General features: G+C 35.9%; 1 protein-coding gene across 1 annotated transcript in view; it reads right to left on the bottom strand.

The window, feature by feature from the left end:
- Positions 1-27958, bottom strand: part of Dok6 (docking protein 6) — a 385984-nt gene that overhangs the window by 131998 nt on the left and 226028 nt on the right. Inside the window, exon 5 of the mRNA XM_035439067.1 lies at positions 21551-21740. Coding sequence (XP_035294958.1) covers positions 21551-21740 — 190 coding nt within the window. The remainder of the gene's footprint in view (positions 1-21550; positions 21741-27958) is intronic.

Here is a 27958-nt window from a genome sequence, read left to right as displayed (position 1 = left end):
AGCCTACCTTTGGGAGTCTTCAGATCTGTCATACCCTTTAGGATCGGGCCTAGACCCACCACTGTGTGTCTATTTGAAATGGGCTCCCAAAGTCCATTCCTATACTAGGGATAAGTACTGATCTACTACAGAAGGCCCCGTAGATTTCCCAGGCCTTCTCACTGAGACCCACATTCACGGGGTCTGGATCAGTTCCATGCTGTTTTCTCAACTATCAGTCTGGGGACCAAGAGCTCCCCCTTGTTCAGGTCAGCTGTTACTTTGGGTTTCACCAGCCTGGTCTTGATCCCTTGCTCATCACTCCTCCTTCTGTGCAACTGGATTCTAGTTCAGTTCAGTATTTAGCTGTGGGTATCTACTTCTACTTCCATCAGCTGCTGGATGAAGGCTCTAAGATGGCATATAAGTTAGTCATCTATCTCATTATCAGGGGAGGGCATTTAAGGTAGACTCTCCTCTGTTGCTTAGATGGTTAATTGGTGTCCTCCTTGTAGATCTCTGTAGGGTGTTAGTGGGGGGCAGGAGAGGAGGGGAGGGAGAGGGAACTAGGATTGACAATGTGAAACAATCTTGTCTCTAATTTTTAAAAACTTGAGAGAAAAAAAAGAGGACAGACTTTCTTTTCCCTTACTCTACCTTACTGTGATGGTTACTATCTCATTTTTTTAAATTCTGGTTTTAACTACAAAGTTAAAATGAGATTTCCTATTTTATTCTGAAATGCAACTTGAATCTTTTAAGATGAATATGGCAATATTTGTTGTGTTTCAACATGTTCATACATTGAATGGATTTATTTTATTTTACACAAATAAGGCTCATGTGAATAAGTTAATAGAACCTACCAAGGACCAAAAATCAGGAAAACTTTTGCTTCTAGTACTTCTAATATGAAATTGCACTTTATTTTCATCAACTTGCTACTATTCCTGCACAATAGTATAAATTTAATTGTTGTTTGTCACTATTGGTTATTAATTAGAACAGAACAAGTGATGCTTTAATTTGTTAAAGAAACATCAAATTAAAATGATTTATCAGAATTTCAGGAAGCAGATATTACTATTTTACTAAATGATATCTGTAATATTCTTTAAGATAACTATAATCCATGCAGATTCTTTTTCTCAAAAGAAGCCATTTGGATCCTATAATACTCCATAGGTTTGTGGCTAGTTATTATGAAAAAAAATAGTAAAAGTTCTGGAAACAACTTGATTGATTTTTAACAACTGAATAGAGATGGCGGTAGTATTTTAATCAGAGAGAGCAGACAATTCGGCATCAATATGGTGACCTCCTGGGAGCGGGGAGCCACCGGGTTGCCTAAGGAGAGGTGAACCGGCCCAGGTCGGAAACGGAGCAGGTCAAAACTCCCGTGCTGGTCTCATGGGCTAAATTATCTCTACTCTTTTCACCTTTTAAGAATACTCGTTTAAATGGCGACACAATTCCAGGCTTCTTGCCCTTCTGGCCTTCTCCTCCATGTCGCTGCATGCGGCCCCCGAGGCCCGCCCTGGGAGCCCCATGGCCAGCGGCCTCTACAAGCTCGCTCTGAGCCTGCAACACCCGCGCCTAGCCTCTGATTCTTTATTAGTAAAATTGAATGGCTGAGATTTAGTTAAAAGCACAGGAGAAAATAGAGGACAGTCTTAATGTCTGTGGGTCCCCATATCTACTACCAGAATGCAGACATGGGTCAACCTGCTTTTCTCCTTCAGGAAAAATATCCTTTGATAGATTTTAATGTCTATCAACCACTCACTTAAACCTTTGTATGAAACCTAGTGTTATAATTCATGATATGTGGTTTTACTCTATATTGTTTTTTATTTTCATGATCTAATAAATGATGTTATGTCATCATATGTTACTATTTGCCTCTGAAAACAATGAATATCATGTTATTAATTTTTTGATATAAAAATGAAACCTGAGAATTTTCTGCAGTGCTGTTTTATGAGGAAGACATGTATTTTTATTTTTTTGGTTTTTCGAGACAGGTTTTCTCTGTGTAGCTTTGGAGCCTACCCTGGCACTCACTCTGTAGACAGGCTTGGGGAAGACATGTATTCTACCATCCTGTTTGATACAGATGGATTTTGCAATGTCTCTGGGCATGTTGCTCTTCATTCATGAGTTTTATTTCATTCATTCATGATGAAAAAGGCCAGAATGTTATTTTAATAGGGCTTTTGTGATACAAAACATGTGAGAATTACTTAAATGTTTGAAATATATTAGTTAGGTCTTCCTCTTTTTAATTTATTAGAGTCTCTTCTTATCTGTTTCATTTATAACCATTATATTACTGAAGTTAGCAAATTTGTAGCTTTTAAAATAATCATTCAAAAATCTTAAAGGCATATATTACAAGGAATTGTGGAAAGAAAAGGATCAGTTTTGAAAGAGCTGATTTTGACATAACTTCAATTTTCATCACAACATCAAAAGCATAGTATTATCTGTAAGAGCTGGAAGATGGGGAGAACAGCTGTTAAACACTGACTTCTAGACATGACATATCTGTTACACATCAACTTACAGAAGCATGTTTATCTGCACAGGATCTAGACAGTCAACATTCCAGCATAAGTGGGTGGAAGGACTCCAAAGGCACTGCCCTTGGATGAGGAGTGGCAGTTCAGATGAGTGCTGAAGAAAGAGAGTCATGTTCCCTGGATAATACTGCCCTCATAGGTGGCATATGTCCTAGTGAATGGCCCAACACCATGTGCTTATGGACAACACTAACTGGACTTGGGTTATTAATAACAACTAAAAAGGAAGATAAATTTGGGAGATGGAATGGAGGGCACCATGGAGAGTAGTAAGCAGGTATTGTGAATGGATATATTAAATACATTATATAAATAGGAACTTAGTCAAAGAACCAATGTAAGCAATATATTTTCTTCATACTTTTCCTTTTGCCAAATCCTAAAAAATATAATATTTAAAATTAGAAAATATGAATAATTTAAGATGTGTATTTTGAAAAAAACCTAAACATTAATACTTTTACAAATTGGACAGTATATTTACATGAAAAAGGAAACAGTACAGAAAATAGTAAGATTCTCCTGTTTTTGTTATATATATATGTATATATATATATATTTATGTAAATATTGTGTAAAATGCTGTTTACTTCAGAATTTATGGCTTTCTTTACAAAACGAAAATGGTCATCATTAATCACACCAACAAGACAAAACTGCCAAATGACACAAAACCAGAATTGGAAGATTCCCTGAATGGCCAATTACTAGGTGTCATTTCCAAGTGCCTTCTGCTTTTGTCCTAGCAAAGAACCAATTAAACACACAAGCAAGTGACCAAAACCCCAGAGGAGCAAGCATCTTACTCTGGACTGAAAGACACTAAACCCTATTGTTTGTCATCTATATGATCTCTGGAGAATTTCCTAACTCCTGTTAAGAAAGCTATAGGGAACTGGGATTGTCATGTAAATCAATCTTGTTTCTAATTAAATTAAAATGATAAAAAATAAAAAAGAAAAGCTAAATAAAGATGTGTATTTTGAATAAAGTGTGTTACTATGATCATATATAATCATATAATTATATGCTACTATGATCATCATATACATATGATCATAGTAGCTGATATGTATACACACACATACATATACACACATTGATGTATGCTCATAACATACACTTAAATACACAGTTAATTTGTGTTCTTTACCTAGAACTTATTAAATGTCAAAAGGAAATAACCTTATAGAAACAAAAATGTTTTTATTTTGATTCACATTTTACCTCTTGGTGTGAGTTTTAATATTTGTTAAAAAATAACCTAGATTATTTGAGAACATTTTTACCAACATGCTATGTTTTTGGATGCAGTGGAAAAATTAAGAAAATATTATTCGAGTTAATGGCAAGTTCATTTATCTTATTAGAAACTAAAATAAGTTCATTTATACTGGATTTTGGCAAGACTGTGTCTATTTAATTAAAACTAATGTTAGCACTTCATTCCTCAGTTCTCATTAGTGAAGGCTTTTGCACATGAGCTATCACTGCTCTGAACTAAATCACAGAGATATGATGATCTTGAAGGGCATATTAGCTTACTCAGAAATGTTCTTTTTTACAAAGGTTTTGAAAATGGTCTAAACAAATTGAGGAGATAGTAATATAAATACATTGCCTTCATGAGGTGAACATTTTCCAAGAGAGACACCTCTGTGCAATTATGTTCAAGCTACATGTCTGTTTGGGATATCTGTATCTGGCACTGTAAAACCATATCCTATTGTCTTAACCTTTTGCATGGAAGACTGTGTCTTGTGTGGAAGAATGCATCTTTCTTGATGCCTCAGATATTCCTGGACTGGGGTGTTCATGGGCATCTACTGGGTTTAACAAGCTCTTCTATTTGTGCTATTTATAGGAGATTTCAAACACTTGTTTCAAAACTCATTATTTGGTTTGCACCTTATATCAGCATAGAAGGTGGACAAGCAAATATATTTTTCTTGAGTTCTTATGGATGAGGAAATCAAGATCCAGAAAGGTTAATGGGGGTAAACTGAACACACACGGAGTATAAGTGATTGACAGATGCACAAGTCTCCTGAGATGCCTGATTTGTTTCCTTTTAAAAAAAATTCTTATTGCTGTGAGAACATTGACCTGGTTGTACCATTTATTTGAAATTATTAACTTACTTAAATGATTCATTATTAGGATATCCACCACAAAGTCATCAGATAGACACATCTGAAATTTGAATCTCTGTTTCTTTACTTGCCTTAAGAAAAGAATTCCCGATGGCTATAAGTCTAAGTTCTTTTATCATGACTTAAGGTCACTTGGTCCTGAGTTTAATCGTCATTTCTCATGCTTTCTCTGCTTATTTCTGCTCCTTACTCAAAATCACAGCTGTAATGGCCACAAAACCTCTGGAGCAACAACCAAAACAAAACACACAGGAAAGTACAACACCAATATGCTGGCCAAGCTCTTCATTTTAGGTGAGTGCCTAGGCACCCTATCTCCAAGACATTCTCTCATTAAATTGAAAAATTCCAGCTAAATTTAAATCATTACTCTTGGGGGGTTATAACATAATTACACAATTCCCCCTTCTCTTTTCTTCCTTGAAGTCCTCTCATTACAACCATCTTTGCTCTCTTTCAAATTCATGGCCTCTTTTTTGTTGTTGTTAATTGTTACATACATGTTTTTTGTGTGTGTCTAGTGGTATACATTCACATATAAATGTATGCACACATATTCCAAAATATATAAATCGATCTACCCTGTCCTTATAATGTTACTTTAAAGTATATATTTTACGGGATGACTATTTTGTATTAGACAACCGATTGATGTGCTCTTCCCTTGTGAAGCTCTTTCTTCTGCTCAGTTCTCTCATTGGACTTAAGGATTCCTCGACAAGGTGGGGGGATCATGCTAAAACTGGAAACCCCCTCAAGTACCCAGGATATGTGAAGCCCTGGATCTTGAAGAAGAACCCACAACTACCACTTTACTAAGCCAGAATGTTCTCTAACTACATTCTGAATATTTGTCCTTATACCAGAAACTATAGTCCTCACTACTTTATCAGGGAAACTTCACTTTCCAACAGATGGAGATCATTATGGAAATCTACAATCAAACCAATTAATACATAGAGTTGTGGGTCCCATCTCATCTACAAAACCTCCTGCACTTATGAGGTGGTAAAAATATTGGTAGAGACAGAGGATGAGTGAGTTTACTACATGATTGCATCTCCTATGAATGTTGAAAGCTATATCCATGAAGTATCACCAACATGACTGCCTAAACATAAGTTGAACATGGATCATATCAATAGACAAGCTTATGTAGGTAGGGGAAACCTCAGGATGCCTCAATCCTACACAAAGACCTCGGGCAACTAAATAATGATGAGAACAGAAGAAAATATTCTTCCCCAGGGAAGAACATAAACAATTGGCTGGCTAGTAACAAATGGTCATCCCTGAGAACATATATAAAAGTAACATTATCCAGACTAAGTTAGAATATATATGTGTATATATAACATATAATAGATATTATATATAAACATATGTAAATAACAAAACTTAATGAAAACAAGAGACCATGACTTTGAGAGAAAATAGGAGCAAATGGGGGGTTGAGACAGGAAAAGGAAGGTGGAAATTATGTAATTATATTATAATGTCAAAAACCAAAAGAGATGGTTTTTAAAACCTCAGAGAGAAGAACAGCTAAAATGTGCAATATTTGCAACAATGTTAAGACTATTGGTTGATTAAAGGTCAAGAACATTACCAGTTGTGGATACTGTGTCTGCCATCATCTCTTAATTAGAGCTTATTATCTGATATGCCTCAGACCTCTAGCATCACGTCTGAGATGTACAAGTGGCTTATAAACTTGCAAAACCTAACAAGAACTTTTTCCCACATCCATGTTAGAGATAGTCAAGTAAAGTGATGAAGATAAGTCCTTTCAAGTGGGTCAGGGCAAAGTGAAAGTGACCAGAGGATGAGCAAGTTCCTGCCAAAGAGAAGAACTAGGACATGGATCATTGTTAGAGCTCAAAGATAAGTTGCCAGAATGTCTACTAACCATCTTTTCAGAGCTGACTGCCTCATGGTTTCCAATCTTCTCTTTCTTAAGGGTGTATTTGCAGTGAAGTTTTCCTTTCCCTCTTCAAATACTGCTCATCTCATAGGAGATATGGAGGGAGAAACAATGATCGTTTTACATCATTCTTCTGAAATTATTCTTCTGATGTTTTGAACCAATGTTGCCTACATTACAAATTTCCTACAGACTGAAGTTTCACCTACAATCTGGAAGTATGGCACCTTTGGGAGGTTCTCCCTCTTATGGAGATTTTGATATGAAGGTAACATGGAAATATTTTTTAAAAAACGTCTTACCAGAGATATGGTTGTGACAGAGCCATTGGCACCTACCAAATATTCCTCACACTGCCTCATGTTTCCTCACTCCCTTAGAGGGAGATGTGCAGCGCAGTGTTCAGGACAGTTTAAAGAAGTCACATGTGTAATCTCTGTGCCAAAACATTTAAATGAGTTGTATCATGGATTATGCTTCCTAGACAATAGAAATTTGATTTCTTGCAGTTCTATAATAATATGAGAACAGTGGCCAGCATGGTTGGGTTCTGATTCAAGACTTTCCTTTGCAGGTAGATGTGATGATAAATCTTTCTGCCACCCGCTTGAGTTCTGTCCACCATGTGGATGGACAAAATAATACAGAGACTTATATTAGGTACAAATGCTGCTTGGCCAATGACTAGAATTTCTCATCTGCTAGCTCAATCTTAATTATCATAAATCTATATATTTTATAAGACTTATCTTATCAGACACCTTGTGTTGGCATCCTCATCCCTGGGATCACATGGTGGCTCTGAGCAGAGAGCACAAGGAAGAGCGAAGGGGAAAGGGAACCACTTCCTGCTTGCTCTTTCTTAAATGTGAGTCTCCCTGCTATGTCACTTCCTGCCTGGATCACCACTTCTTTACTACATTTCTCAGAATCCTCCTTGACTCCTAGTCCTGTCTAATTTTCTGCCTCATTGGCCAAACAGTACTTTATTCAACAATCAATAAGATGAACATACACAGTATATTCCCCATCAGGTAGATGGCTACTTTCTTTGTCTTCACCTGGATTTTCTTCTGTATGCTGCATAGAAGTAGAAGAGGGGAGAGATATCTTTTTTCTTCATTGTATATAGACTGCCATTAATGCTACTGGATCAAGACCTTATGTAACTTAATTAATTTTGCGAAGGCTTCTTCCTTTGAGGACAATGTTTTTATATATCAATTTTAGAGACACACAGTTCAGCCCATAACACCTACTATATATTTCCTCTCTGCTATTGCTCTGCTTTGTCAGCTGAGGTAATTTGGTCTGTTTGAACTTCACAATTGCAACAGCCTCAACTTTTTAATCTATCTGCCCTGGTAATTTGCTCAGGCCTGTATCATGTTAGTATGATTGAGAAACATATTTCACTGTGTTTAGCCATTGAGTGTTATGTTGGAACAATCACCATTTTAAATTATTCAACATAATTGAATTAAATTTTATTGATTTGTAAACTTCATGGGACTTCTCTTATTGGAATTTCTACATTGCATTGTAGCCATTCATAAACCCATCTATATTACCCCTTGAACTGATGAAGGCCAGTCTGTGTGTTTCTCATCTTAACTTCTCCAGTTCTTATCATGGCATCTGTTGAATGAACAGCAACAGTTCAAGAAATAAGTCAGGTATTTTATTTCACAAAAATCATTCAATCATGATATCTAATTGGGTTAATTACATAGTGTAGGAGGCAGGAATGGGGAGCGATGTGAAGTGAAAAAAATCAAAGCAAAAGTATGTTAGACAAAGCCTTTTAGAAACAATGATTTTGGGGGAGTATCTAATTTGGTAAATCTCTTGCTATGATAATAGAACTAATTTTTCCCCATAGGACAAATCATTAATTAAATGCCTTAGGAAACCATTCTTATCATGAAATGGAGGCTCTGATCTCAGTTTTTGCTCCATTAACTCTAAAGTTCAATACATTTTTATTGAACCCACACATGCTTTAGTGCGAATAGCTTTTCACTAATTGGTCTATTGGGATCACAGTGACAGTTTTGTTCTTCTTTTAGGCTTTTTAATTTTCCTTGAGAAAGTTCCTAAACTTTGCTAATAGTCATTAAGTCAAAGAGTGATTTTTTAGACTCATGGGGGTAAAAATCAATAGGGAGACACTTGAAATTCTGGGTTGATCTCTCATCTAGTATATGGTCACTACTTATTCTACCAGGAAATTAGCGAAACGCATTGGATAATTCATCCACGAGATAAATGCACATAGTTTTTCATGTTGTCATTTCTGGAGCTGGGTTGCATTGTTTTATACTATTAGAGGTATCCTAGCTGAACTGTATTATTATTATTATTTTGCTTTCTGCCAGGGATGACAATCTCATAGCAGGTGTCACTTATATACACAAAGACAAAATGTCCTCTGGTAGATTGGAATATACGTCCACACTCATTGCTCTCTAAAATATGTATCATAAGCATATTTAATACATATAAAATTCATCAAAGAGTACAGGCCTTTCATAATAGGTATCAGCAATTCAGACAACTTCTCTTTTATGAAGACAAGAATCCCACTAATACTCTTGAGGGGAAACTTTTATTTTGAGAGAAGGAACAAGCAAGGATGGGGATGCTTCTGGGCTTGTTTAGGAGTGCTGAATTAGAAATTTTTAGGTAATTTGAACATTATACAGATTGAACACCCTCAATGCCCAAACATCCAAATAAGAATTGTTCAAAAATCTAGAACTTTTTGTGAATTATGTATGTGCTCAAAAAGTTTCAGATGTTGGACCATGTGGAGTCAGGTTTTGAAATTAGGGTCATTTCCCTGGTAAATTCTATAAAGATATTCCAAATGTGCACATTCTTCAAAATTGCAAATACTTCTGATATCAAGAATTTCAGATGGCAGATCTTCAATCTGTACAATGCACTGTACACAATAAAACCCATATTATAATTCTTGTATTCTACATCTTTCAAGATCTCATACCATGTTTAAATGCTTTCTTTTTTCTTTTATATTGTAGCACTTAGAAATTCATTAGAGAAGACAGGCTTTCTATATTAATATTACTAATCTAAAATGTTTAGGGATAACTAAATTCCATCTATGTAATAGCAGAATCCTCAAATATATATATATATATATATATATATATATATATATATATGCAGTATTTACTTTCATTAACAACCTTTTCATAGGAAATGTACTGCATGTAGTAATTCTTCCTGTTTCTTATTTCTAATGGTTAAAAATTAGGAAACAGGTTTTCTTCAAGCTTCCAAATACACGTAATATTTTCAAAGTTAATGAGACATACATTTGAAATGCCAATTTCTTTGTATTAAGCATTGTACTTAGTATGAGAGAATACATTTGAACAATAATTTTATAAAAAAAGGACTTCAGTTTACTTGAAATTTGTCATGCAGGAATTGCCACTCATTTAGATTTTTGCTTCCAATATTTATTCGGTTATGTGAAGTGAAATTGCCACATCAGCAGTTTGAAAAGTAGTGTTGTCTTTCATAGGAAAAAAGTTGAGTATAATCAGGAGGCCTGAGAATTATTCTGCAGGTCTGCTAAATTTGTGATATTTTTGGAAACTAAGCTTCCATGGAAAATTGGTTGGTTCTTTTACTCTTAAAATGCAAAGTTACAATCATAGCAAGAGAGCAATTTCTCCAAGCTGTTGTGAGAATATGAATGAAAGCAAATCTCAGATGCTATGCTCACGAAGGAAGTAGAGTTCTCTACCTTTGTTTCCTTTTAGCAGTCTTTACCAGAGCATGTGTTCCCTGTGGCTCAACAGGGATGATAATAACCACAAGGACAAAAGAGATAAACTCTCCCACCAGGACCAGTGATCAGAAACCATGCCTAATGTTAATTTTCATAACTTAGTAGCACAGTAATATTGATTAGTAAGTTTGAAAAAGGCTGTCAGTTGTCTGTGAGAATACTTTCACTTATCTAATTTTATTACTCTCGAGTAAAGTTGGTAACAGACACACACACACACACACACACACATACAATATATATATATATATATATATATATATATATATATATTCAAAGTAATATACTTTATGCAATGAATTAATAATCTTATTTTATGGAAATTCTAGGTTTCTGTGCTTGACTGGTTGGATCTCTTCTACTGATCTGCTCCCTAAACTTAGCCTCATCTCCTAGGGAATAAAATGTCCCATCTCTATGTTGGTTAAACATGGACTAAGCCTATCAGCCTTGGTTCTCTTTAAAAAGAATAGACACAAAAGGCTATGATCAACATCTCAATCTTTAAAGGGAAAATAGAAGTTCACCATGCAAAAAAAGACAAACCTCCAATGTCAAAGACAAATAAAAGAGAAAAGGTAAAAAAGTGAATGACATGTCTGTCAATGGGCTCTATCAGAAAAGAAAGACCTTGAATACCCATGTTAATGCATATATTCATGGGGGCAAGAATGGCACTCTCTTTGTACTTTTAGCAGGTGTATGAATAGATTTTACATTCTTTGAAAACAATTTGCTATATTGTAAAGAAGCTTTAAAAATCTCACATGTTTTGACCCTGTAATTCTTTTAAAAGCCTCTGTTAAGAAGATAATCAGAATTTACAATTATTTCCATAAATTTATTATTAGTTTATTTATTGAAGTTCACTTTCTCAATATCTTCTGTGAAATTAATAGTGGGCATAGCTTTATGTTCAGACACTATACTGTCATTATAATATTGATTGTAAAGCATTCTTGATACAATAATAAGCAAAATGTGGGTGATAAGATCTTTATGTTAGTTTTAAGATACATTATACAGAAGTGTATCAAAATATTGAAAACAGTTTTATCTCAAGAAGGAGATATTATGAGTGATTTTATGCTTTTTTTTACATTTCTCCATGGAAAGCTTATATTAACTTTTAAGATCAGACAACATAAAGCAACACAATAAATCTCAAAAGAGGAAAACGGTGATTTATTCTAAATTTTTTTAAAGTTCAAAACCTACTCACAGTGTTAAAACAGATTTGTGATCTCAATATACTGGTACAAGGATGGAGACCTGGCCAGGCCCATAACCTTAAGATATCTGGTTCAAAGAATAACCAAGGGTTTCTCTCTCTTCTTTAGCCCCTTTCTTTTCAGATAAGGTGTTTTATTATAAAACCTCACTGCTAACTACTAGAGTAGAATGAAAGAATACAAAATGGAAAGAAGAAATCTCATTCTACCTTCTTCCCTCATAGTTTTTTACATGAGGACCTTTGTGGTATAGTTTGCATATAATAATATGCAAATATGCAATATTTAGTGATCAATTCCATAAATTTTCAACAAATGTTAAGCTGGAAGACAACATTGGTAACGTGTAAGAGTCTCCCACATGGTACTGGCTCTGAAGGGTCATGGAGAGCAGCTGAGTTCTTACACCATGAGAGGCGTTGAGAGGCCACTGGTGGAGGAGCAGCTTCAGCAACAGTGGAAACTCCTGGGTATTAAAATACCAGGAATATGGGTATCTGCCAAGGACAGGGGTACATGTGGAGTGTAGCTTGCCTGAGCCTATCAGATAAGCAGCATGTGTTTGGGGTAGCACAGTCTGAGATGTGAAGGTCTTTGGTACCCAGAAGATCAAGAGTGAGCTCCAGTCATTAGACATTAAATTATACCGCTAGACTTTGATTTTACATAGTTGTTATTATTTTTGTGCCCTTGTCCTTCCATCTTGAAATAAGAAAGCAAGTAGCTAGTTTTTTTTTATTTTATTTTATGGTAGCCCACAGTATAAAGACTGAAGTTGTAAAGAGATACTGGACTTTTAAGTACTGCAGGTTTTATAGACTTGTGACTTTTAGAAATGAGACTGTTTTAAATTGTAGTATTAATGTGGGATCTTGGAGAAAGGAAATGAAAGAGGTACAGCTTCTAGTGATATGCATATATCATATATCACAAGGTTGACTCTTCCCAGCTATTCTCAGGACTTTTTCAATAAGCTTAGACATACCTGATTAAAGGGTATCTCAATGGAGGAATTGCCTTCATCAGATTGGCTTGAAGGGATTTCTATTGGGCATTTTCTTGATTGCTGATTGATTTTGGAGGTTCCACACCACTTCAGGTCAAGGTACCTGTGGACAAGCTATCTGGGGCCTAGGCTGTATAAGAAAGGTAGCTGAGAAAGTCTTTAAGCAGTGTTCTTCTTGTGTCTGTGTCAGTTACCACCTCCAGGTTCCTGCTTGAGTTTCTGCCTTGGATTCCACCAATGATAAACCATGATATGGAATTCTAAGCTGAAGTAAACCCTTTGCTCTCCTCAATTGGTTTGGTTAGTGTTCTATCAGAGTAATAGAAAGCAAACTAGAACATCCTTAATTTTTATAAGTAAGCAAATAAATTGAAATAACAACTCTCAAAAAAATCTAAATGGCAAAAATAAATAAAAAGTATAAAAGAGTGTTCAACAGTATTAGTTATCAGGGAAATGAAAATCAAAAGGATATGGGTAAAAATGATCCCCTACAGTGATGTAATTGGGGCAAATATTATGGAAATAAGTGTAAATTAATGTAAAGGTTCACTATAAGACTAAAATTAGGACTATCAGAGTATTTACTTACAGCACTCCTGGGACTAAAGGAATATAAGTCAGCATATTATAGACACCTAGAAACCCATATGTAATGATGCATTAGTTGTTGCCAAATTTTGCAATCCACATAGATAGATAAATGGATAAATAAAATGTGGCAACAAACATATTACATACACATAAACACACACACACACACACACACACACACACACAACAAAAACAACAACTGATTATAGGCAAATTGTAGGAAAATGGATGGAAATGGAAATCATTGTGTTAAGTGAAATAGAATACACAGAGAAATACAAGTATCACATTTTATTTGTAGATGATATATTTTTTAAATTATTAAACTACAAGTTAAGTCATGTGGGAAAAGGAAGAGGACTAGTGAGAGGCAGAGAAGGGGAAGACAAGACAGAGTAAAGAAGGAGTGAATATAATGGATATAAGTAAAAAGTAGAAATAAATATTATATAGTGTGATGTTTTGAGATATGCCGTGAAATGATGAAATGGAGAAAATTAACAGATTCACCACCTCAAATGATCAGTTTTTAATGATGAAAACTTTTAGAATTTCTGGGTGGTGAATATTCTTCTCATCTAAAGCTTTGTCTATATAAATTAGTTTGACTCATAAAATTTTGTGCAAATATATTCATATGTGTTACTTAAATGCATTTTTCCTGGCTTAGTTTCGTGGCGTACTATTAGAAAGAGGCATTACATTAAATAGTAATACTGTAATTTGTGTTTCAAGTCACACTTGCTGTAAGTTGTATTGTTTCCATTTTGACTATTATAATGAAAGACACTGAGCATCTAGATATGAGTATTATTTCAAAAATAAAGTTATAGAAGTGAAATTTCTCTGTGATGTTGTACACAAAAGCAATCAAGGGTTTCTGAAAACTGTATGCCACTTTTCATTCACATTACCAAGAGAATCAGAGTTGTTCTGTCCGTAGTCAACACACTCGGTGTTTTGGTTTGCTTTTGGCGAGGTGGAATGCAGTGGAACCTTATTTTGGTTCATTGTTCCTGGTAACCAATTTGCTGAGCATATTATCTCATTAAACTATCATTAAACTGATAGTTTAATGACTATCAGTATAGATTCTGTTATAAACTGACAACACTTTTGTCCCTTTTATCAATGGTTATTTGCCATCTTATCTGAGGCTGTAAAAATTGTTCAGTAGTTGTGAATACATGTAATTTTCCCAATAATGATATCATTAGTTTTCTCACCTGGCCCTGTCTTTGTTTTCACTTTGTCTAGGATGTCTTCAGACAAACAGTAGAGTTTAGCTTTGATGACACAAAATTCATCAATGTATTTCTCATCTATTATGTTTATTTTGGATTTAGAAAACTGATCACATTTTATGAGTAAATGAGAATTTTCTTTGTGTTCCATCTGTGAGTTCATAATTTTAAACTATGCATTTATGACAATGCTTATTGTCCTAGTTTAATTTCTGTTGCTGTGCCAAAATACCCCAACAAAGAACATCTTAGGGAATAAAGGTTTATTTTAGCTCAAAATGCCAGGTTTCACACAATCACAGTATGGAAGACAAGACAGCAGGAGTTAAAAATAGCTAATCACATCACCTACAATTAAGAGCAGTGAGAAATAAATGCTCACCTTCTCCACACGTATCCAATCTAGAACTTAAACCTTATCATGCTGTCCACCTCAAGGCTGGGAGTGCCTTAATCTACAGAAAATTATGATCTCACAGTTCTGAAGTTTAGAAGGCTCAAGATCAATATGCTGGTAGGATGTGATCTTACTTGGCTTGAAATGGAAGTCTCCTTGCTGTGTCTTTACAGTAGCGGTTCTCAACCTTCATAATGCTGAGACCCTTTGATGCAGTTACTCATGTTTTGCTGACCACCAATCATAAAATTATGTTCATTGATACTTTGTAATTTTAATTTTTCTTTTGTGATGAATCATAATGTAATATTTTTGGAGATAGAGGTTTGTCAGAGGGGGCGACCCATGGGTTGAGAACCACTATTTTAGAAACTAGAGGAGATGAAGAGTAAGCAAAGTCCCTAGAGTCTCTTCTTTTTTATTTTTAATATTTAAGACTCCCAGTTATGTGTCAGATCAGATTCTGGCATTGTATCACCCTAGAGCTTTAGACACAGGCAATTGTGAGTCACCTAGCATAGATCAAAAAAAATTGAACTTGGACCTTCTAGAAAATCAGCAAGTCCTCTTAACTGCTGTGCCATCTCTTCAGCACCTCCACCTGAACAAAGATGGTATACTGGGGGCCCTATGTTAAAAATCTTACCTTAACCAAAATATCTTCAAAAGGATCTGAATACAAGCACAGTTACCTTGGAAGTGAGGGATTCAACATAACTTTGGGAAGACACCGTGGCATAAATAGCTGTAAGTTCAAATTGAAGTTCAGATTTCTGACTCGAGGGTATGTAGTTAGACTAGCCTTATATAATAAGGTCTAAAAGTATCTGCTGTGACGGGCTCTGCTTTCTGTCTGGGCAGCACACTAGAGCTGACCTTGTTACCCAGGAAGCAGGTGAGCCAAATCTGAGAAGATGAAAACAAGAGATCTGACCCTGTCCTCCCTTGTCTTTTGGTGATGGAATGGGTGAGGGAAAGATGCCCTCCTTCTCCATCCCTTGAAACCTGTGGCAGGTGAGAGAGCTTGTTCCAGGGTGCCCCACCCTACCTGAAGCACAAAGAGTGGGCCCTGCACCCTGAGCAGCACACTAGAGCTGATCTTGTTCTCAGGGGCACAAGTGAGACAACCCTGAGGACATGAGAATAGGAGAGCTCTACATGGACCCCCGTCCCTCCATTCTCCCTATGGCAGTCAGGAGAGATGGCCCTGCATCTTGCCTGAGCTGGCCCTGGTGATGTGAGTGTGTCATAGAGATCCTGCGGTTTTGGATCTGCAGGTCCAGCCCCTTCACATGCTCCAACAGTTCATAGACAGGTGGATGTTGGGATGGACCAACTCATAGCCCTAGTTCTGAGCCCGGGTGGTAGCTGGGTTGGTCATCCCACCAGCTTTCCTTCAGGTTCACTATCCCGGCATCCCAGCTCTCAGCCCTTGGGAGGCAGGTCAGTCTCTGAAGAAGCCAGTGAGAGACAATTATTGGTGGTATAGCAGAAACCAGAGGCCTCTAAACAGACCAATGACTCATAGTAGAGAACACTTGCAAGTAAAGATGAATGCACTAAAGAGTAAACTGTGACTTTATAGAGCATACTACAAGCTTCCAAAAGTTTCTTCCTCTTTTTCTTCCTCGTCTTCCTTCTTCATTTTCTTTTTTTTTTTCTTTTAAATTTGGTTTTGAATTGTTAGGAAGTTTGCAGTGGCAGGGGGCAGATGCAAGGAGATAAGTAGGATTGGAATACATGATAGTTAATACACAAAGAATCAATATAAGTTAAAAACAAAACAAACAAAAAGAATTTACCTGAAGGGCATTTTCTATATATCTTAAACATATGAGCATTACATCTTCATTGCTTTACAGTCTGATTTCTCTATACAGAATAATTTCACAGCAAAAACTCATCTAAATGAAATGCACATCTTATATTAAAGAATTCTCATACATCTCGCTGGCTTTTAAATGCTAGGTACATTTCACCCAAAGTTAATGTAAGGTCAGCCACTCAGTATTTTCCTTTGATATATTCTCAAAATATTTGTATCAGTTACATTTTCACAAGAATCTGAACTTAGGGTAAGGAACTCTGGCTTTTATTTCTAGAGAACTCAGACCTATCTGTCAGACTTTTAAAGGCAAGCTTCTCCCAAGCATTGTGTTTGGCTTTTTTCTACCCGCATTTCCTGTGGCTCAGGCCAAAGATGTAACCTAGTAGAATCTTACTTTGTCTTTGATAAGAATTCTTCAAGATGAGCTGGAAAGTTTCTAAGATAATAGACACAAGCAAAATATAATTTTCTGAGGAAGATTAAAATATGATTTCAGCTATGCCAATTCTGTGGCAATACTGTACTGTTTACAAGTTTATAATCAATAATTTACTCAGCTTCTTCAGACCCAGCAAAATGTAGAGATCACAAACACCCTACTATATGAAAGAAAACTCAACACTTGAGTGAAAAAATGGCGCAGGTTAAATGAGTGAGCAATGAAGAAGTAATCAAAATCCAACTCTACTTCCAGACTCATGGAAGCAAGGATATCCATTTTTAAAGACATTATTCTGGCAAACATCAACACAAATAAAAAAATTATAAACCAACAATGCAACAAATATTCAAAAAGTATAAACCTTACATATTCTAATGTGTTTATGTGTTTTCATAACTATTTTAACTCTATTAAAATAGTCAAAGTCATAGAAGTTCAACTCATGATATCAAGACAGCAGTTTGGTTTTGGGCTTGAGCATGCTAATTTTAAAGCTTATGGATAACCTATTTATTCCTCTTAAAGACCTTGAAAGCATAATAGACTGATTAAAAAACTATGAAAGCTCTGAAAGTCAAACTAAAAAGAAATTGTGAACATTTTGTTCATAATGTGAACATCATAAATGAAATAAAAATTCTGAGCCTGTAAAAGATAAGTTTAGCCAGAAAGCCACAGAAGGATGTGTGGTAGGATGGTTGAGCTACAGGAAATTAAGAAAATTAACTAAACAATTCCAGTAAGAGTTTCATCAAATTTTTTAGAAGAGTCCTACTGTGTAGCTCTGACTATCATATGGTTCACCATCTACACTAAACTGTCCTTGAACTCAGAGACTGACTTGCCTCCCAAGTGCTGAGAGCTGAGATTCTAGGTGTGCACAACTCTGCTCAGCAACAGTATCTATTTATTAAAAAATGTATTTATTCATTTTAATAATCAACTTTGTATGGAAAAACAAAAGACCCAGGATAGCCAAAACAACCCTGTACAATAAAGGAACCTCCAGAGGCATCACCATCCCTGACTTCAAGCTCTATTAGAGAGTTCTAGTCCAGCTTGGTAGTGGCACAAAAACAGACAGGTAGACCAATGGAATCAAATTGAAAACCATGATATTAAACCACACAGCTACAATACCAGATTTTTGAGAAAAAAGCTAAAATTATACAGTGGAAAAAAGAAAGCATCTTCAACAAATGGTCCTGTCATAACTGGATGCTGGCATGTAAAAGACTGCAGATAGATCCGTATCTATCACCATGCACAAAACTTAAGTCCAAATGGATCAAAGACATCAACATAAATCCAGCCACACTGAACGTCTTAGAAGAGAAAGCGGGAATTGCCATTGAATGAATTGGTACAGGAGAGTGCTTCCTGAAAATAAAACTCCAGTAGCACAGGACACTGAGATCAACAATTAATAAATGGGACCTCCTGAAACTGAGAAGCTTCTGAAAGACACGGTCAACAAGACAAAATGGCAGTGCACAGAATGGGAAAAGATGTTCACCAACCCCACATCTGACAGAGGTCTGATTTCCAAAATATACAAAGAACTCAAGAAGCTAGTCACCCAAACACCAAATATTCCAATTAAAAAGTGGGGTACATAACTAAATAGACAATTCTTAATAAAGGAGTCTAAAATGACTGAAAGACACTTAAGAAAGTGCTCAACATCCTTAGCCATCAGGGAAATACAAATAAAAATAACATTGAGATACCCTCTTACTCATGTCAGAATGACTAAAACCCAAAACACCAAGGACAGTTTATGCCACAGCTGGTGGGAGTGGCAACTCATACAGCCACATTGGAAATCAGTATGGAAACTCCTTGGGAAAATGGGAATCAGTCTATCACATGATCAGCAATTCTACTCTTAGGCATGTACCCAAAAGATGCACATTCATACAACAGGGACATCTGTTAAATTATGTTAACAGCAGCATTGTGTGTAACAGTCAGAACCTGGAAGCAACCTGGATGCGCCTCAGCTGAAGAATGAATGGAAAAATGTGGTACATTTACACAATGGAGTGCTACTCAGCAGGAAAAAAACAATGGAATCTTGAAATTCACAGGAAAATGGATGGCACTAGAACAAACCATCCTGAGTGAGGTAACCCAGTCACAAAAAGACAAACCTGGTATATACTCACTCATCCATGGATTTTACACATACAGCAAAGGATTACCAACCTACAATCAATCCACACTGCCAGAGAAGCTAGGAAACAAGGAGGACCCTAAGAGAGACATACATGGTCTCCTGGAGAAGGGGAAAGGGACAAGATCTGAGCTGTTTAGGAGCATGGGGGAGGGAGAAGGAGTATGGTGAAAGAGAAAGGGAGAAGAGGAGGGAGAGGAGGACATGGGGAGGAGGAAGATTGAGTTGGGGAAGACTAGAACAAGAAAAGAGATACCATAATAGAGTGAGCCATTATAGGTTTAAAGAGAAATCTGCCACTAGGGAAATGTCCAGAGATCTACAAGGATGACACCAACTAAGAATCTATGTAGTAGTGGAGAGGCTACCTTAAATGCCCTTCCCCCATAATGAAATTGATAACTACCTCATTTGCCATTCTAGAGCAACAGTAATTTTAAAGCATGTGTCTGTATGTGTTTATATGTGAATGTCCATTTTATACAAGTTCATATATTGTGCTCTCTCTCTCTCTCTCTCTCTCTCTCTCTCTGCCCTCCCCCCCCCCGTGTGTGTGTGTGTGTGTGTGTGTGTGTGTGCGTGTGCGCGTGTATGCACGTATGTGTATGCAGATGCTTGGTGACAACTTGGGGTTTCATCCTCAAATCATTGATCTCCTTTGAGACAGGCTGTTTCACTGGCGCAGCCCACCACTCAGGTTGAGACTACTGATGCCCATGTATCGTCCTGACTCTGCTTCGTTAGTACTTGGATTACAGGCACAGATCATGATACCCAACGTTTTTTGTTGTTGTTGTTGTTGTTGTTTTTATTGTGTATGTTCTGGAACTGAAATCAGGTCCTCCTGCTTATACCTAAGCACTTTATTAATGTATTTCTCTCCCCATTCCCCTATAACATTGATTTTTAAATTTAGTAAACAATATTTATTTCAGATGAGTGAATGTTTAAAAGATCATCATCCATTTTACATAGTGTAATAATTTTAAAGCAGTGTACATCTCTAAAAAGTTCTTTGTGTTGAAAATTTTATTTTCAAGTGTTATGCAGAGTGTGATTATTATTGTACCCTGAGTTTCTAGGCAGAAAAGAATTGATAATTGCCTGAGCTCAGGGTTACTAAGGGAATACATGAGTCAACACTCATCGGAGAAATCTGTATGATAAAGTGTAATATTTCCTTGGTGTTAAAGTACTTCATTCTAGGAAAATGACTGTAGTTAAGGGATTTTTGTTCTTAAAACTTTTTAGGACCCAACTCTACATGAATATTTAAACATTCTGTAAGAGGAAAGTTATGGATTAAAGTTGCTATATCACATGCATTGGGACCTCAGCCATGATTTTTGTTTAAGACTATGAACTCATTTGAACAGTGTATTCAATCAGTTCTCATCTAGGAAGACTGACGCATTAATTGTTGTGTTGCTTCATAGAAATCTGAAACCTAGGCTGAAGATGTAGCTCACTGGTGAAAACACTCACACACACAGGAGGCTTTGAGTTCAATTCCTGATGTAGAAAAAAATCCCTAAACTTAAGTCTCCTGTTAGGTATGTATTTTCCCAAAGAGGTCAGGGGATTAAAAATGTTGATTTGGTTATCTGAAGCTCATGTATAATTTCCTGTCTATGCATAATAATTATGAACAATCCACTCATTTCAAGAATTTATGGGCATCAGCCATTTGCTGTGATAAAAAAGTTAACCTATTTGCTTTATGACAATTGCGGCTATGCCAAAATTTCTTCACTGTTACCAGTAGAAACAGTGTGATAAAGAAGTTGTGTAACTTATCTCAAATCTAAAATATAATATTAAAAACAATATTTAGTATCATTTGCTTTTATGAAAGTAATGTAATGAAGGACACATTTAATAGTTAGGAATATTACTGAATGAAGATGTGTCAAAATTATTATCATAGTATTTAACACAGTATTATTAAAATAGCTTGATATACATGTATGAGACTAACTATTTTGATTGGGAACCTGCAATATAATTAATAATAATATTCAAATCATTAATAAGAAGCAAAAGATACTTGTAGTTGTTAACTTTGTCATTTTTATAAGGTAATGCTTATACCTGGCAGTGGTGGCCAGAATTTTCCTCACGGGACTCTGTTACATGCTTGCTGCATTTCTGTCATGAAATTGAAACTTACCTTCCTGACTCAAAGGTGAACCACGTTGAATCCCGACCATATCTTCTTAGTGAGCTAAGAGGCCACATCACCAGCTTGACTTTGGCATTGTGGATATCCCAGAGATAGATATTCTCATGAGTGATCTGCATTGTGCATTCACCATAAATATCCAGATTGGGTGTAGGCATAAGATAAACATTGAATCGTTCTACAAAGAAACAAAAAGCATGGAGAAAATCAATGAAGTGTTCTCATAGTCCTTGGCAACATTGATATACACTGCAAAATACTACCTCTTTTCATTATTTGAAGAAAGTTCACTAAACTATCATCACTCATTCGTTCACTCTGTCATCCCACAATACTGTATTGTAACACATGCTCTAGAGTAAAGATTGAGCAACTGTTACACTATACATCACATTCTCTATACATGTAAGGATTGCACAATGGTCAACCATACCAATGAAACAAAGAAAAGGCTAAGTAAAGTCTCTTTCCACGTGATTTTATTCTGCTTCTTCACACAGTCAATCGGTTACCATAAACACAACTTTTTCAAGAAATGTCTTTTTATTTATTTATTTATTTATTTATTTATTTATTATTTAAGGATAAATACTGAATCAGTCTCACCTTCGTACCTGAAGTATATAATGTACAATCAGAGTGACTCCCTAACTACAGAAGCACTGAAAAATAATCTAGTGTACACATAAAGCCAATATAATCAGGGTCAGAGATGGCATCCAGTAATTGGAGATATTCATTGCTGCCTTTTACAAAACCAGAGACATGCCCTTGGTATGATATATAATTTCTTTCACTCTGTATATTTTATAGTTGAAAATCCTATTTTTAGGCAGCAACTCTAAACCTTGCTTTGTAATTTTCTGTGCATCTTCAGGGCTATTGAAAAGTTCTGCAGCCTTTGATTCCCATTTAAATGCATTGAATGCACTTTCAGAAACAAGGGTTTGTAAGTTCCAGGAAGTAAAGGATGTATAAAGTGCTGTATACAATAAGTATGCTTCCTAGCACCATTTCCTTGGTTTATAGTAAGTGATCAATATCTATCTGTGAAGACATATGAATAAAGACAAATCAATAATGGATAAAGGGTACGAAAATTGAGGCATTATGAAAAAAATAACATCATGATAAAAAGTTCAAGAATTACTGGCAGAGAGGTCTTTCTACATTGAAACTTAATTGTGGATAGTTCTGAAGAGGCAGTGTGGTTGAATTAATTATTTTGAAAAGCACACAGAGGCAGCTGCAGTTAGAAGATACATTTTGGTTTGTGTTGCTATCCTCATAATGCCATGTTCTTAAATACTGAATACTTGCTGGTGCTCAGTGGGAATTGTCTGTATAATAAGAATCTTTCTGACAGGTATTTGACCAAGTAAAAACTCTGTGAGTCAAAGAATAATATTCAGATTCCAAGTGGGTTAAATTAACTGAAGTATGAAGGCTTGAACATTGATAGTCTCATACTCCACATTTATACTCAGTTCTAGATTTTTTAAAGAAAAGATAATATGTTTTCATTTTTACTTTGGTTATTGATCCATGGAACTAATATCTATATGGATTTCTCATTTATTTACAAGGAAATAGCAATGGAGATCCATGTTATAGCTGAAAATGAAGAAAATTGCCCCATTAGTTATCTACAATGAAAAAATACAAATATGTATTCATTCCATATATCTTATATTATAATTACATGCAACCACTTAAAGTATAGACATTTAGTATTACATCAGTCAAATCCCCACCATATTTCTCCTTCCAGTAGGATTATAAATAATAAATCAAAGAGACACCGATTCATGTAAGAGTTTTACATAAATGATTTTTGAATCCAATGACAATAACTCAGAAATCTTGGTAATGGTTGAACATACTTCTTTGGTCAAGACACATTTGATGAAGTTAATCATTTATATCTGTAGCTCATCATATTTCATTGTCATCTTTTTGCATAGAAAAATGTTGTTCCACAAGTAGAAAATAAAATATTTCTCTCTATTTTTCTTTTCCTTAACTTCAATCTGAACATAGTCAAAGAATATCAGCATGTTAATAAATGAACTTCCTCCAAAATAATTGAAATAAGCAGACAGAATTAAATAAGACTACTATTGCTTAGGACTCTTTTGACACTTGATAATTCAGTTTGTTATCTTAAGTAGGGCACATTAAAATAACTTTATCAATGAACAATACAAGAAACTTGCAGTCATCTGACACAAGCATCCTGCATGCCAGACCGAGTTCAGCAGCTGGATCCAATATACCTAGGGCTGGTGACAGCTCTGCCTCCAACTGCCAGCCCAGCAGGACTTGGCACGCCAGAACACTGCCAATGCCCGGGTAACAGTGACATCTCCATCCACGAGAAGAGGATCGACATCAGAGAATTAGATCTGTTTACATCTACCAGAAGAGAACCTTGGTCCCACACCCACAAGGAGAACAAGAAACTCTTGCTACACCCACCAGAAGAAAGGATGAGAAGAGGACAAGGTAAAAGCACATCCAACAACAGAAAACCCAATATGACACCACCAGAGACTAGGAACAATACACCAGTAAGACCTCAACATCACGATGCAGATGAACCAGAAGAGAATGACCTTAAAAGCATCTTCATGAAAATGATAGAGGACCTCAAAGAGGACATGAGAAAAATCCCTTAAAGAAATGGAAGAAAAAACAAACCAAAAAATACAAGATATCAACAAATGTCTCAAGGAAACAGATCAAGACCTAAAAACTGAAATAGACACAATAAAGAAAGCACAATCTGAGGGAATGCTGGAAATAGGAAAGCTGGGTAAACGATCAGTAACTACAGATGTAAGCATAACCAACAGAATACAAGACATGGAAGCGAGAATCTCAGGGGTTGAAGACACACAAGCAGAAATAGATTCATCAACCAAAGAAAATCTTAAGTCCAACAAATCCCTATCACAAAATATCCAGGAAATATGGGATACCGTGAAAAGACCAAACCTAAAAATAATAGGTATAGAAGAATGTAAAGAAATCCAACTCAAAGATGGAGAAAACATATTCAACAAAATTATAAAAGACAACTTTCTCAATCTAAAGAAAGACATGCCAATGAAAATACAAGAAGCCCACAGAACACCAAATAGACTGAACCAAAAAAAAGGTCTCCTCGCCACATAATAATCAAAACACCAAACATACAGAACAAAGAGAAAATATTAAGAGCAGCAAAGGAAAAAGGTCAAGTAACCTATCAGAATCACCCCTGACTTTTCCATGGAAACTCTGAAAGCCAGAAGGTCCTGGATAGATATTCTACCTACACTAACAGACCATGGATGCCAGCCCAGACTACTATATCCAGCAAAGCTTTCAATCATTATAGATGGAGAAAACAAGATATTCCATGACAAAACCAGATTCAAACAATACATATCCACCAATCCAGCCCTACAGAAAGTACTGGAAGGAAAACTGCAACTCAAGGAAGTTAACTATAACCAGAAAAACATAGGCAATAGATAATCCCAACCCACCAACAGCCAAAAGGAAAAAGGGACAGAATCCCACATATACTCTCGGCAACATCACCAAATCAAAAACAAACAAGAATAAACAATAATCAATGGTCATTAATATCCATCAAGATTAATGCTCTTAATTCTCCTATAAAAACACACAGATTGGCAGAATGGATAAGAAGACAGAATCCATCCTTCTGCTGCATACAAGAAACTCACCAAAAACTTCAAAGACAGACAGTACCTAAGAATTAAAGTTTGGGGAAAGATCTTCTGATTAAATGCATCCAAGAAAAAAGCATAGGTAGCAATCCTAATATCCCACAAATTGAACTTTAAACTAAAATCAGTCAAAAGAGATGAAGAAAATCATTTAATCATTTCCTACTCTTCATAGGAGAAATCCATCAGGATGAAGGCTCAATTCTGAACATGTATGCCCCAAATACAAAGGCATCCACGTTTGTAAAAGAGACATTATTAAAACTCAAATCACACATAAAACTGCACACACTAATAATGGGAGATTTCAACACCCCACTCTCACCACTGGACAGGAACACCAGACAGAAACTCAACAAAGAAACAAAAGAACTAATAGAAGTTATGGTGCAATTGGACTTAACAGATATATTTAGAACATTCCACCCAAATACAAAACAATTTACCTTCTTCTCAGCGCCACATGGAACCTTCTCTAAAATCGACTACATACTAGGCAACATAGCAAACCTCAACAGGTACAAACAAGTAAAATAATGCCCCCTGTGTCTTATCAGATCACCATGCATTAAAATTAGAATTCAACAACAACACGAACTACAGAAAAGCTACAAACTCATGGAAATTAAGTAACACCCATTTGAACAATTCATGCGTCCAGGGACAAATAAAAAAATAAATTAAAGATTTCCTAGAATTAAATGAGAATGTAGACACAACATATCCAAACCTATGGGATACGTTGAAAGCAATGCTAAGAGGAAAGTTCATAGCACTAAATGCCCACATGAAGAAACAGGAGCATAACTGAAAGCTTTAGAAAACAAAGAAGCCAATACACCCCTGAGGAGCAGACACCAGGAAATAATAAAATTGTGGGCTGAAATCAATAAAATGGAAACCAGGAGAACAATATAAAAGATCAATATAACAAAAAGTTGGTTCCTTGAGAAAATCAAAAAGATAGACAAACCATTATCCAAACTTACCAAACAACAAAGAGTGAACATGCAAATTAATAAAATCAGGAATGAACAGGGGGCATAATAACAGACACAGAGGAAATCCAGAGAATCATCAGGTCATACTTTGAAAACCTATATTCCTCAAAATTTGAAAATCTAAAGGAAATGGACAATTTTCTGGACAGATTTCACTTACCAAAATTAAATCAAGAACAGAGAAACAACTTAAATAGATCTATAACCTCTAATGAAATTGAAGCAGTCATTAGAAGTCTCCCAACCAAAAAAAAACCTGGGCCAGATGGCTTCAGTGCAGAATTCTACCAGAAATTCAAAGTACAGCTAATACCAATTCTCCTCAAAGTATTCCACACAATAGAAGCAGAAGGGTCATTACCAAACTCTTTTTATGAAGCTTCAATAACCTTGATAACCAAGCCACACAAAGACACAACTAAGAAAGAGAACTACAGACCAATATCCCTCATGAACATTTGATGGGGAATGTACTGTGTATGTTTATCTTATTGATTGTTAAATAAAATACTGTTTGGCCAATGAGATAGCAAGTTAGACGGGACTAGGAGTCAAAGAAGATTCTGGGAAATGTAGTAGAGAAGTGGTTATCCAGGCAGGAAGTGACATAGCAAGGAGATTCATATTAAAGTGAAGGAGAAATAGGAAGGGTTCCTCTTTCCTGATTGCATCCTCCAGTGACAGGATGTGAGCCACCGGCAAGGAGGGACGCCAATAAGGCGTCCGATAAGATAAGTCTTATAACATATATAGATTTATGATAATTAAGACTGAGGTAACAGATGAGAAATCCTAGTCATTGGCCAAGCAGCTTTGAACCTAATTCAAGTTCTGTGTATTCATTTGGGCCGAACTCAGGCGCGCGGATGGCATAAAGCTCACACATGGCTGTTGGGCTCAGGCGGCTATTGGCAGAACGATTTATTGTAACAAACATTGATGAAAAAATTCTGAATAAAATATTGGCAAACTGAATCCAAGAACACATCAGAGAAATCATCCATCCTGATCAAGTAGGCTTCATCCCAGGGTTGCAAGGATGGTTCAACATACGAAAACCCATCAATGTAATGCACCATATAAACAGACTGGGGAAAAAATCGAATGATCATCTCACCTGATGCTGAAAAAGTCTTTGACAAAATCCAACACCCCTTCATGATAAAGTTCCTGGAGAAATCAGGAATAACAGAAACATACCTCAACATAATAAAAGCAATATACAGCAAGCCTACAGCCAACATCAAATTAAATGGAGAGAAATTCAATGCAATTCCTCTAAAATCAGGAACAAGACAAGGCTGTCCACTCTCTCCATATCTCTCCTATATTGTCCTTGAAGTTCTAGCTAGAGCAATAAGACAACAAAAGGAGATCAAGTGAATACAAATCGGAAAAGAAGAGGTCAATCTCTCACTATTTGCAGATGATATGATAGTCTACATTAGTGACCTGATAAACTCTACCAAGGAACTCCTACAGCTGATAAACACCTTCAGCAAAGTGGCAGGATACAAGATTAACTCAAAAAAATCCATAGCCCTACTATATACAGATGACACATTGGTGGAGAAAGAAATCAGAGAAACATCACCCTTTACAATTGCCACAAACAACATAAAATACCTTGGAGTAACTCTAACCAAAAAAAGTGA

Source organism: Cricetulus griseus, chromosome 2 (genome assembly GCF_003668045.3).
Source record: "Cricetulus griseus strain 17A/GY chromosome 2, alternate assembly CriGri-PICRH-1.0, whole genome shotgun sequence".
In the NCBI taxonomy this organism is placed as follows: Eukaryota; Metazoa; Chordata; class Mammalia; order Rodentia; family Cricetidae; genus Cricetulus; species Cricetulus griseus.
The sequence above is the reverse complement of the archived record's forward strand: the minus strand, read 5'-3'. Positions and strand labels throughout refer to the sequence as shown.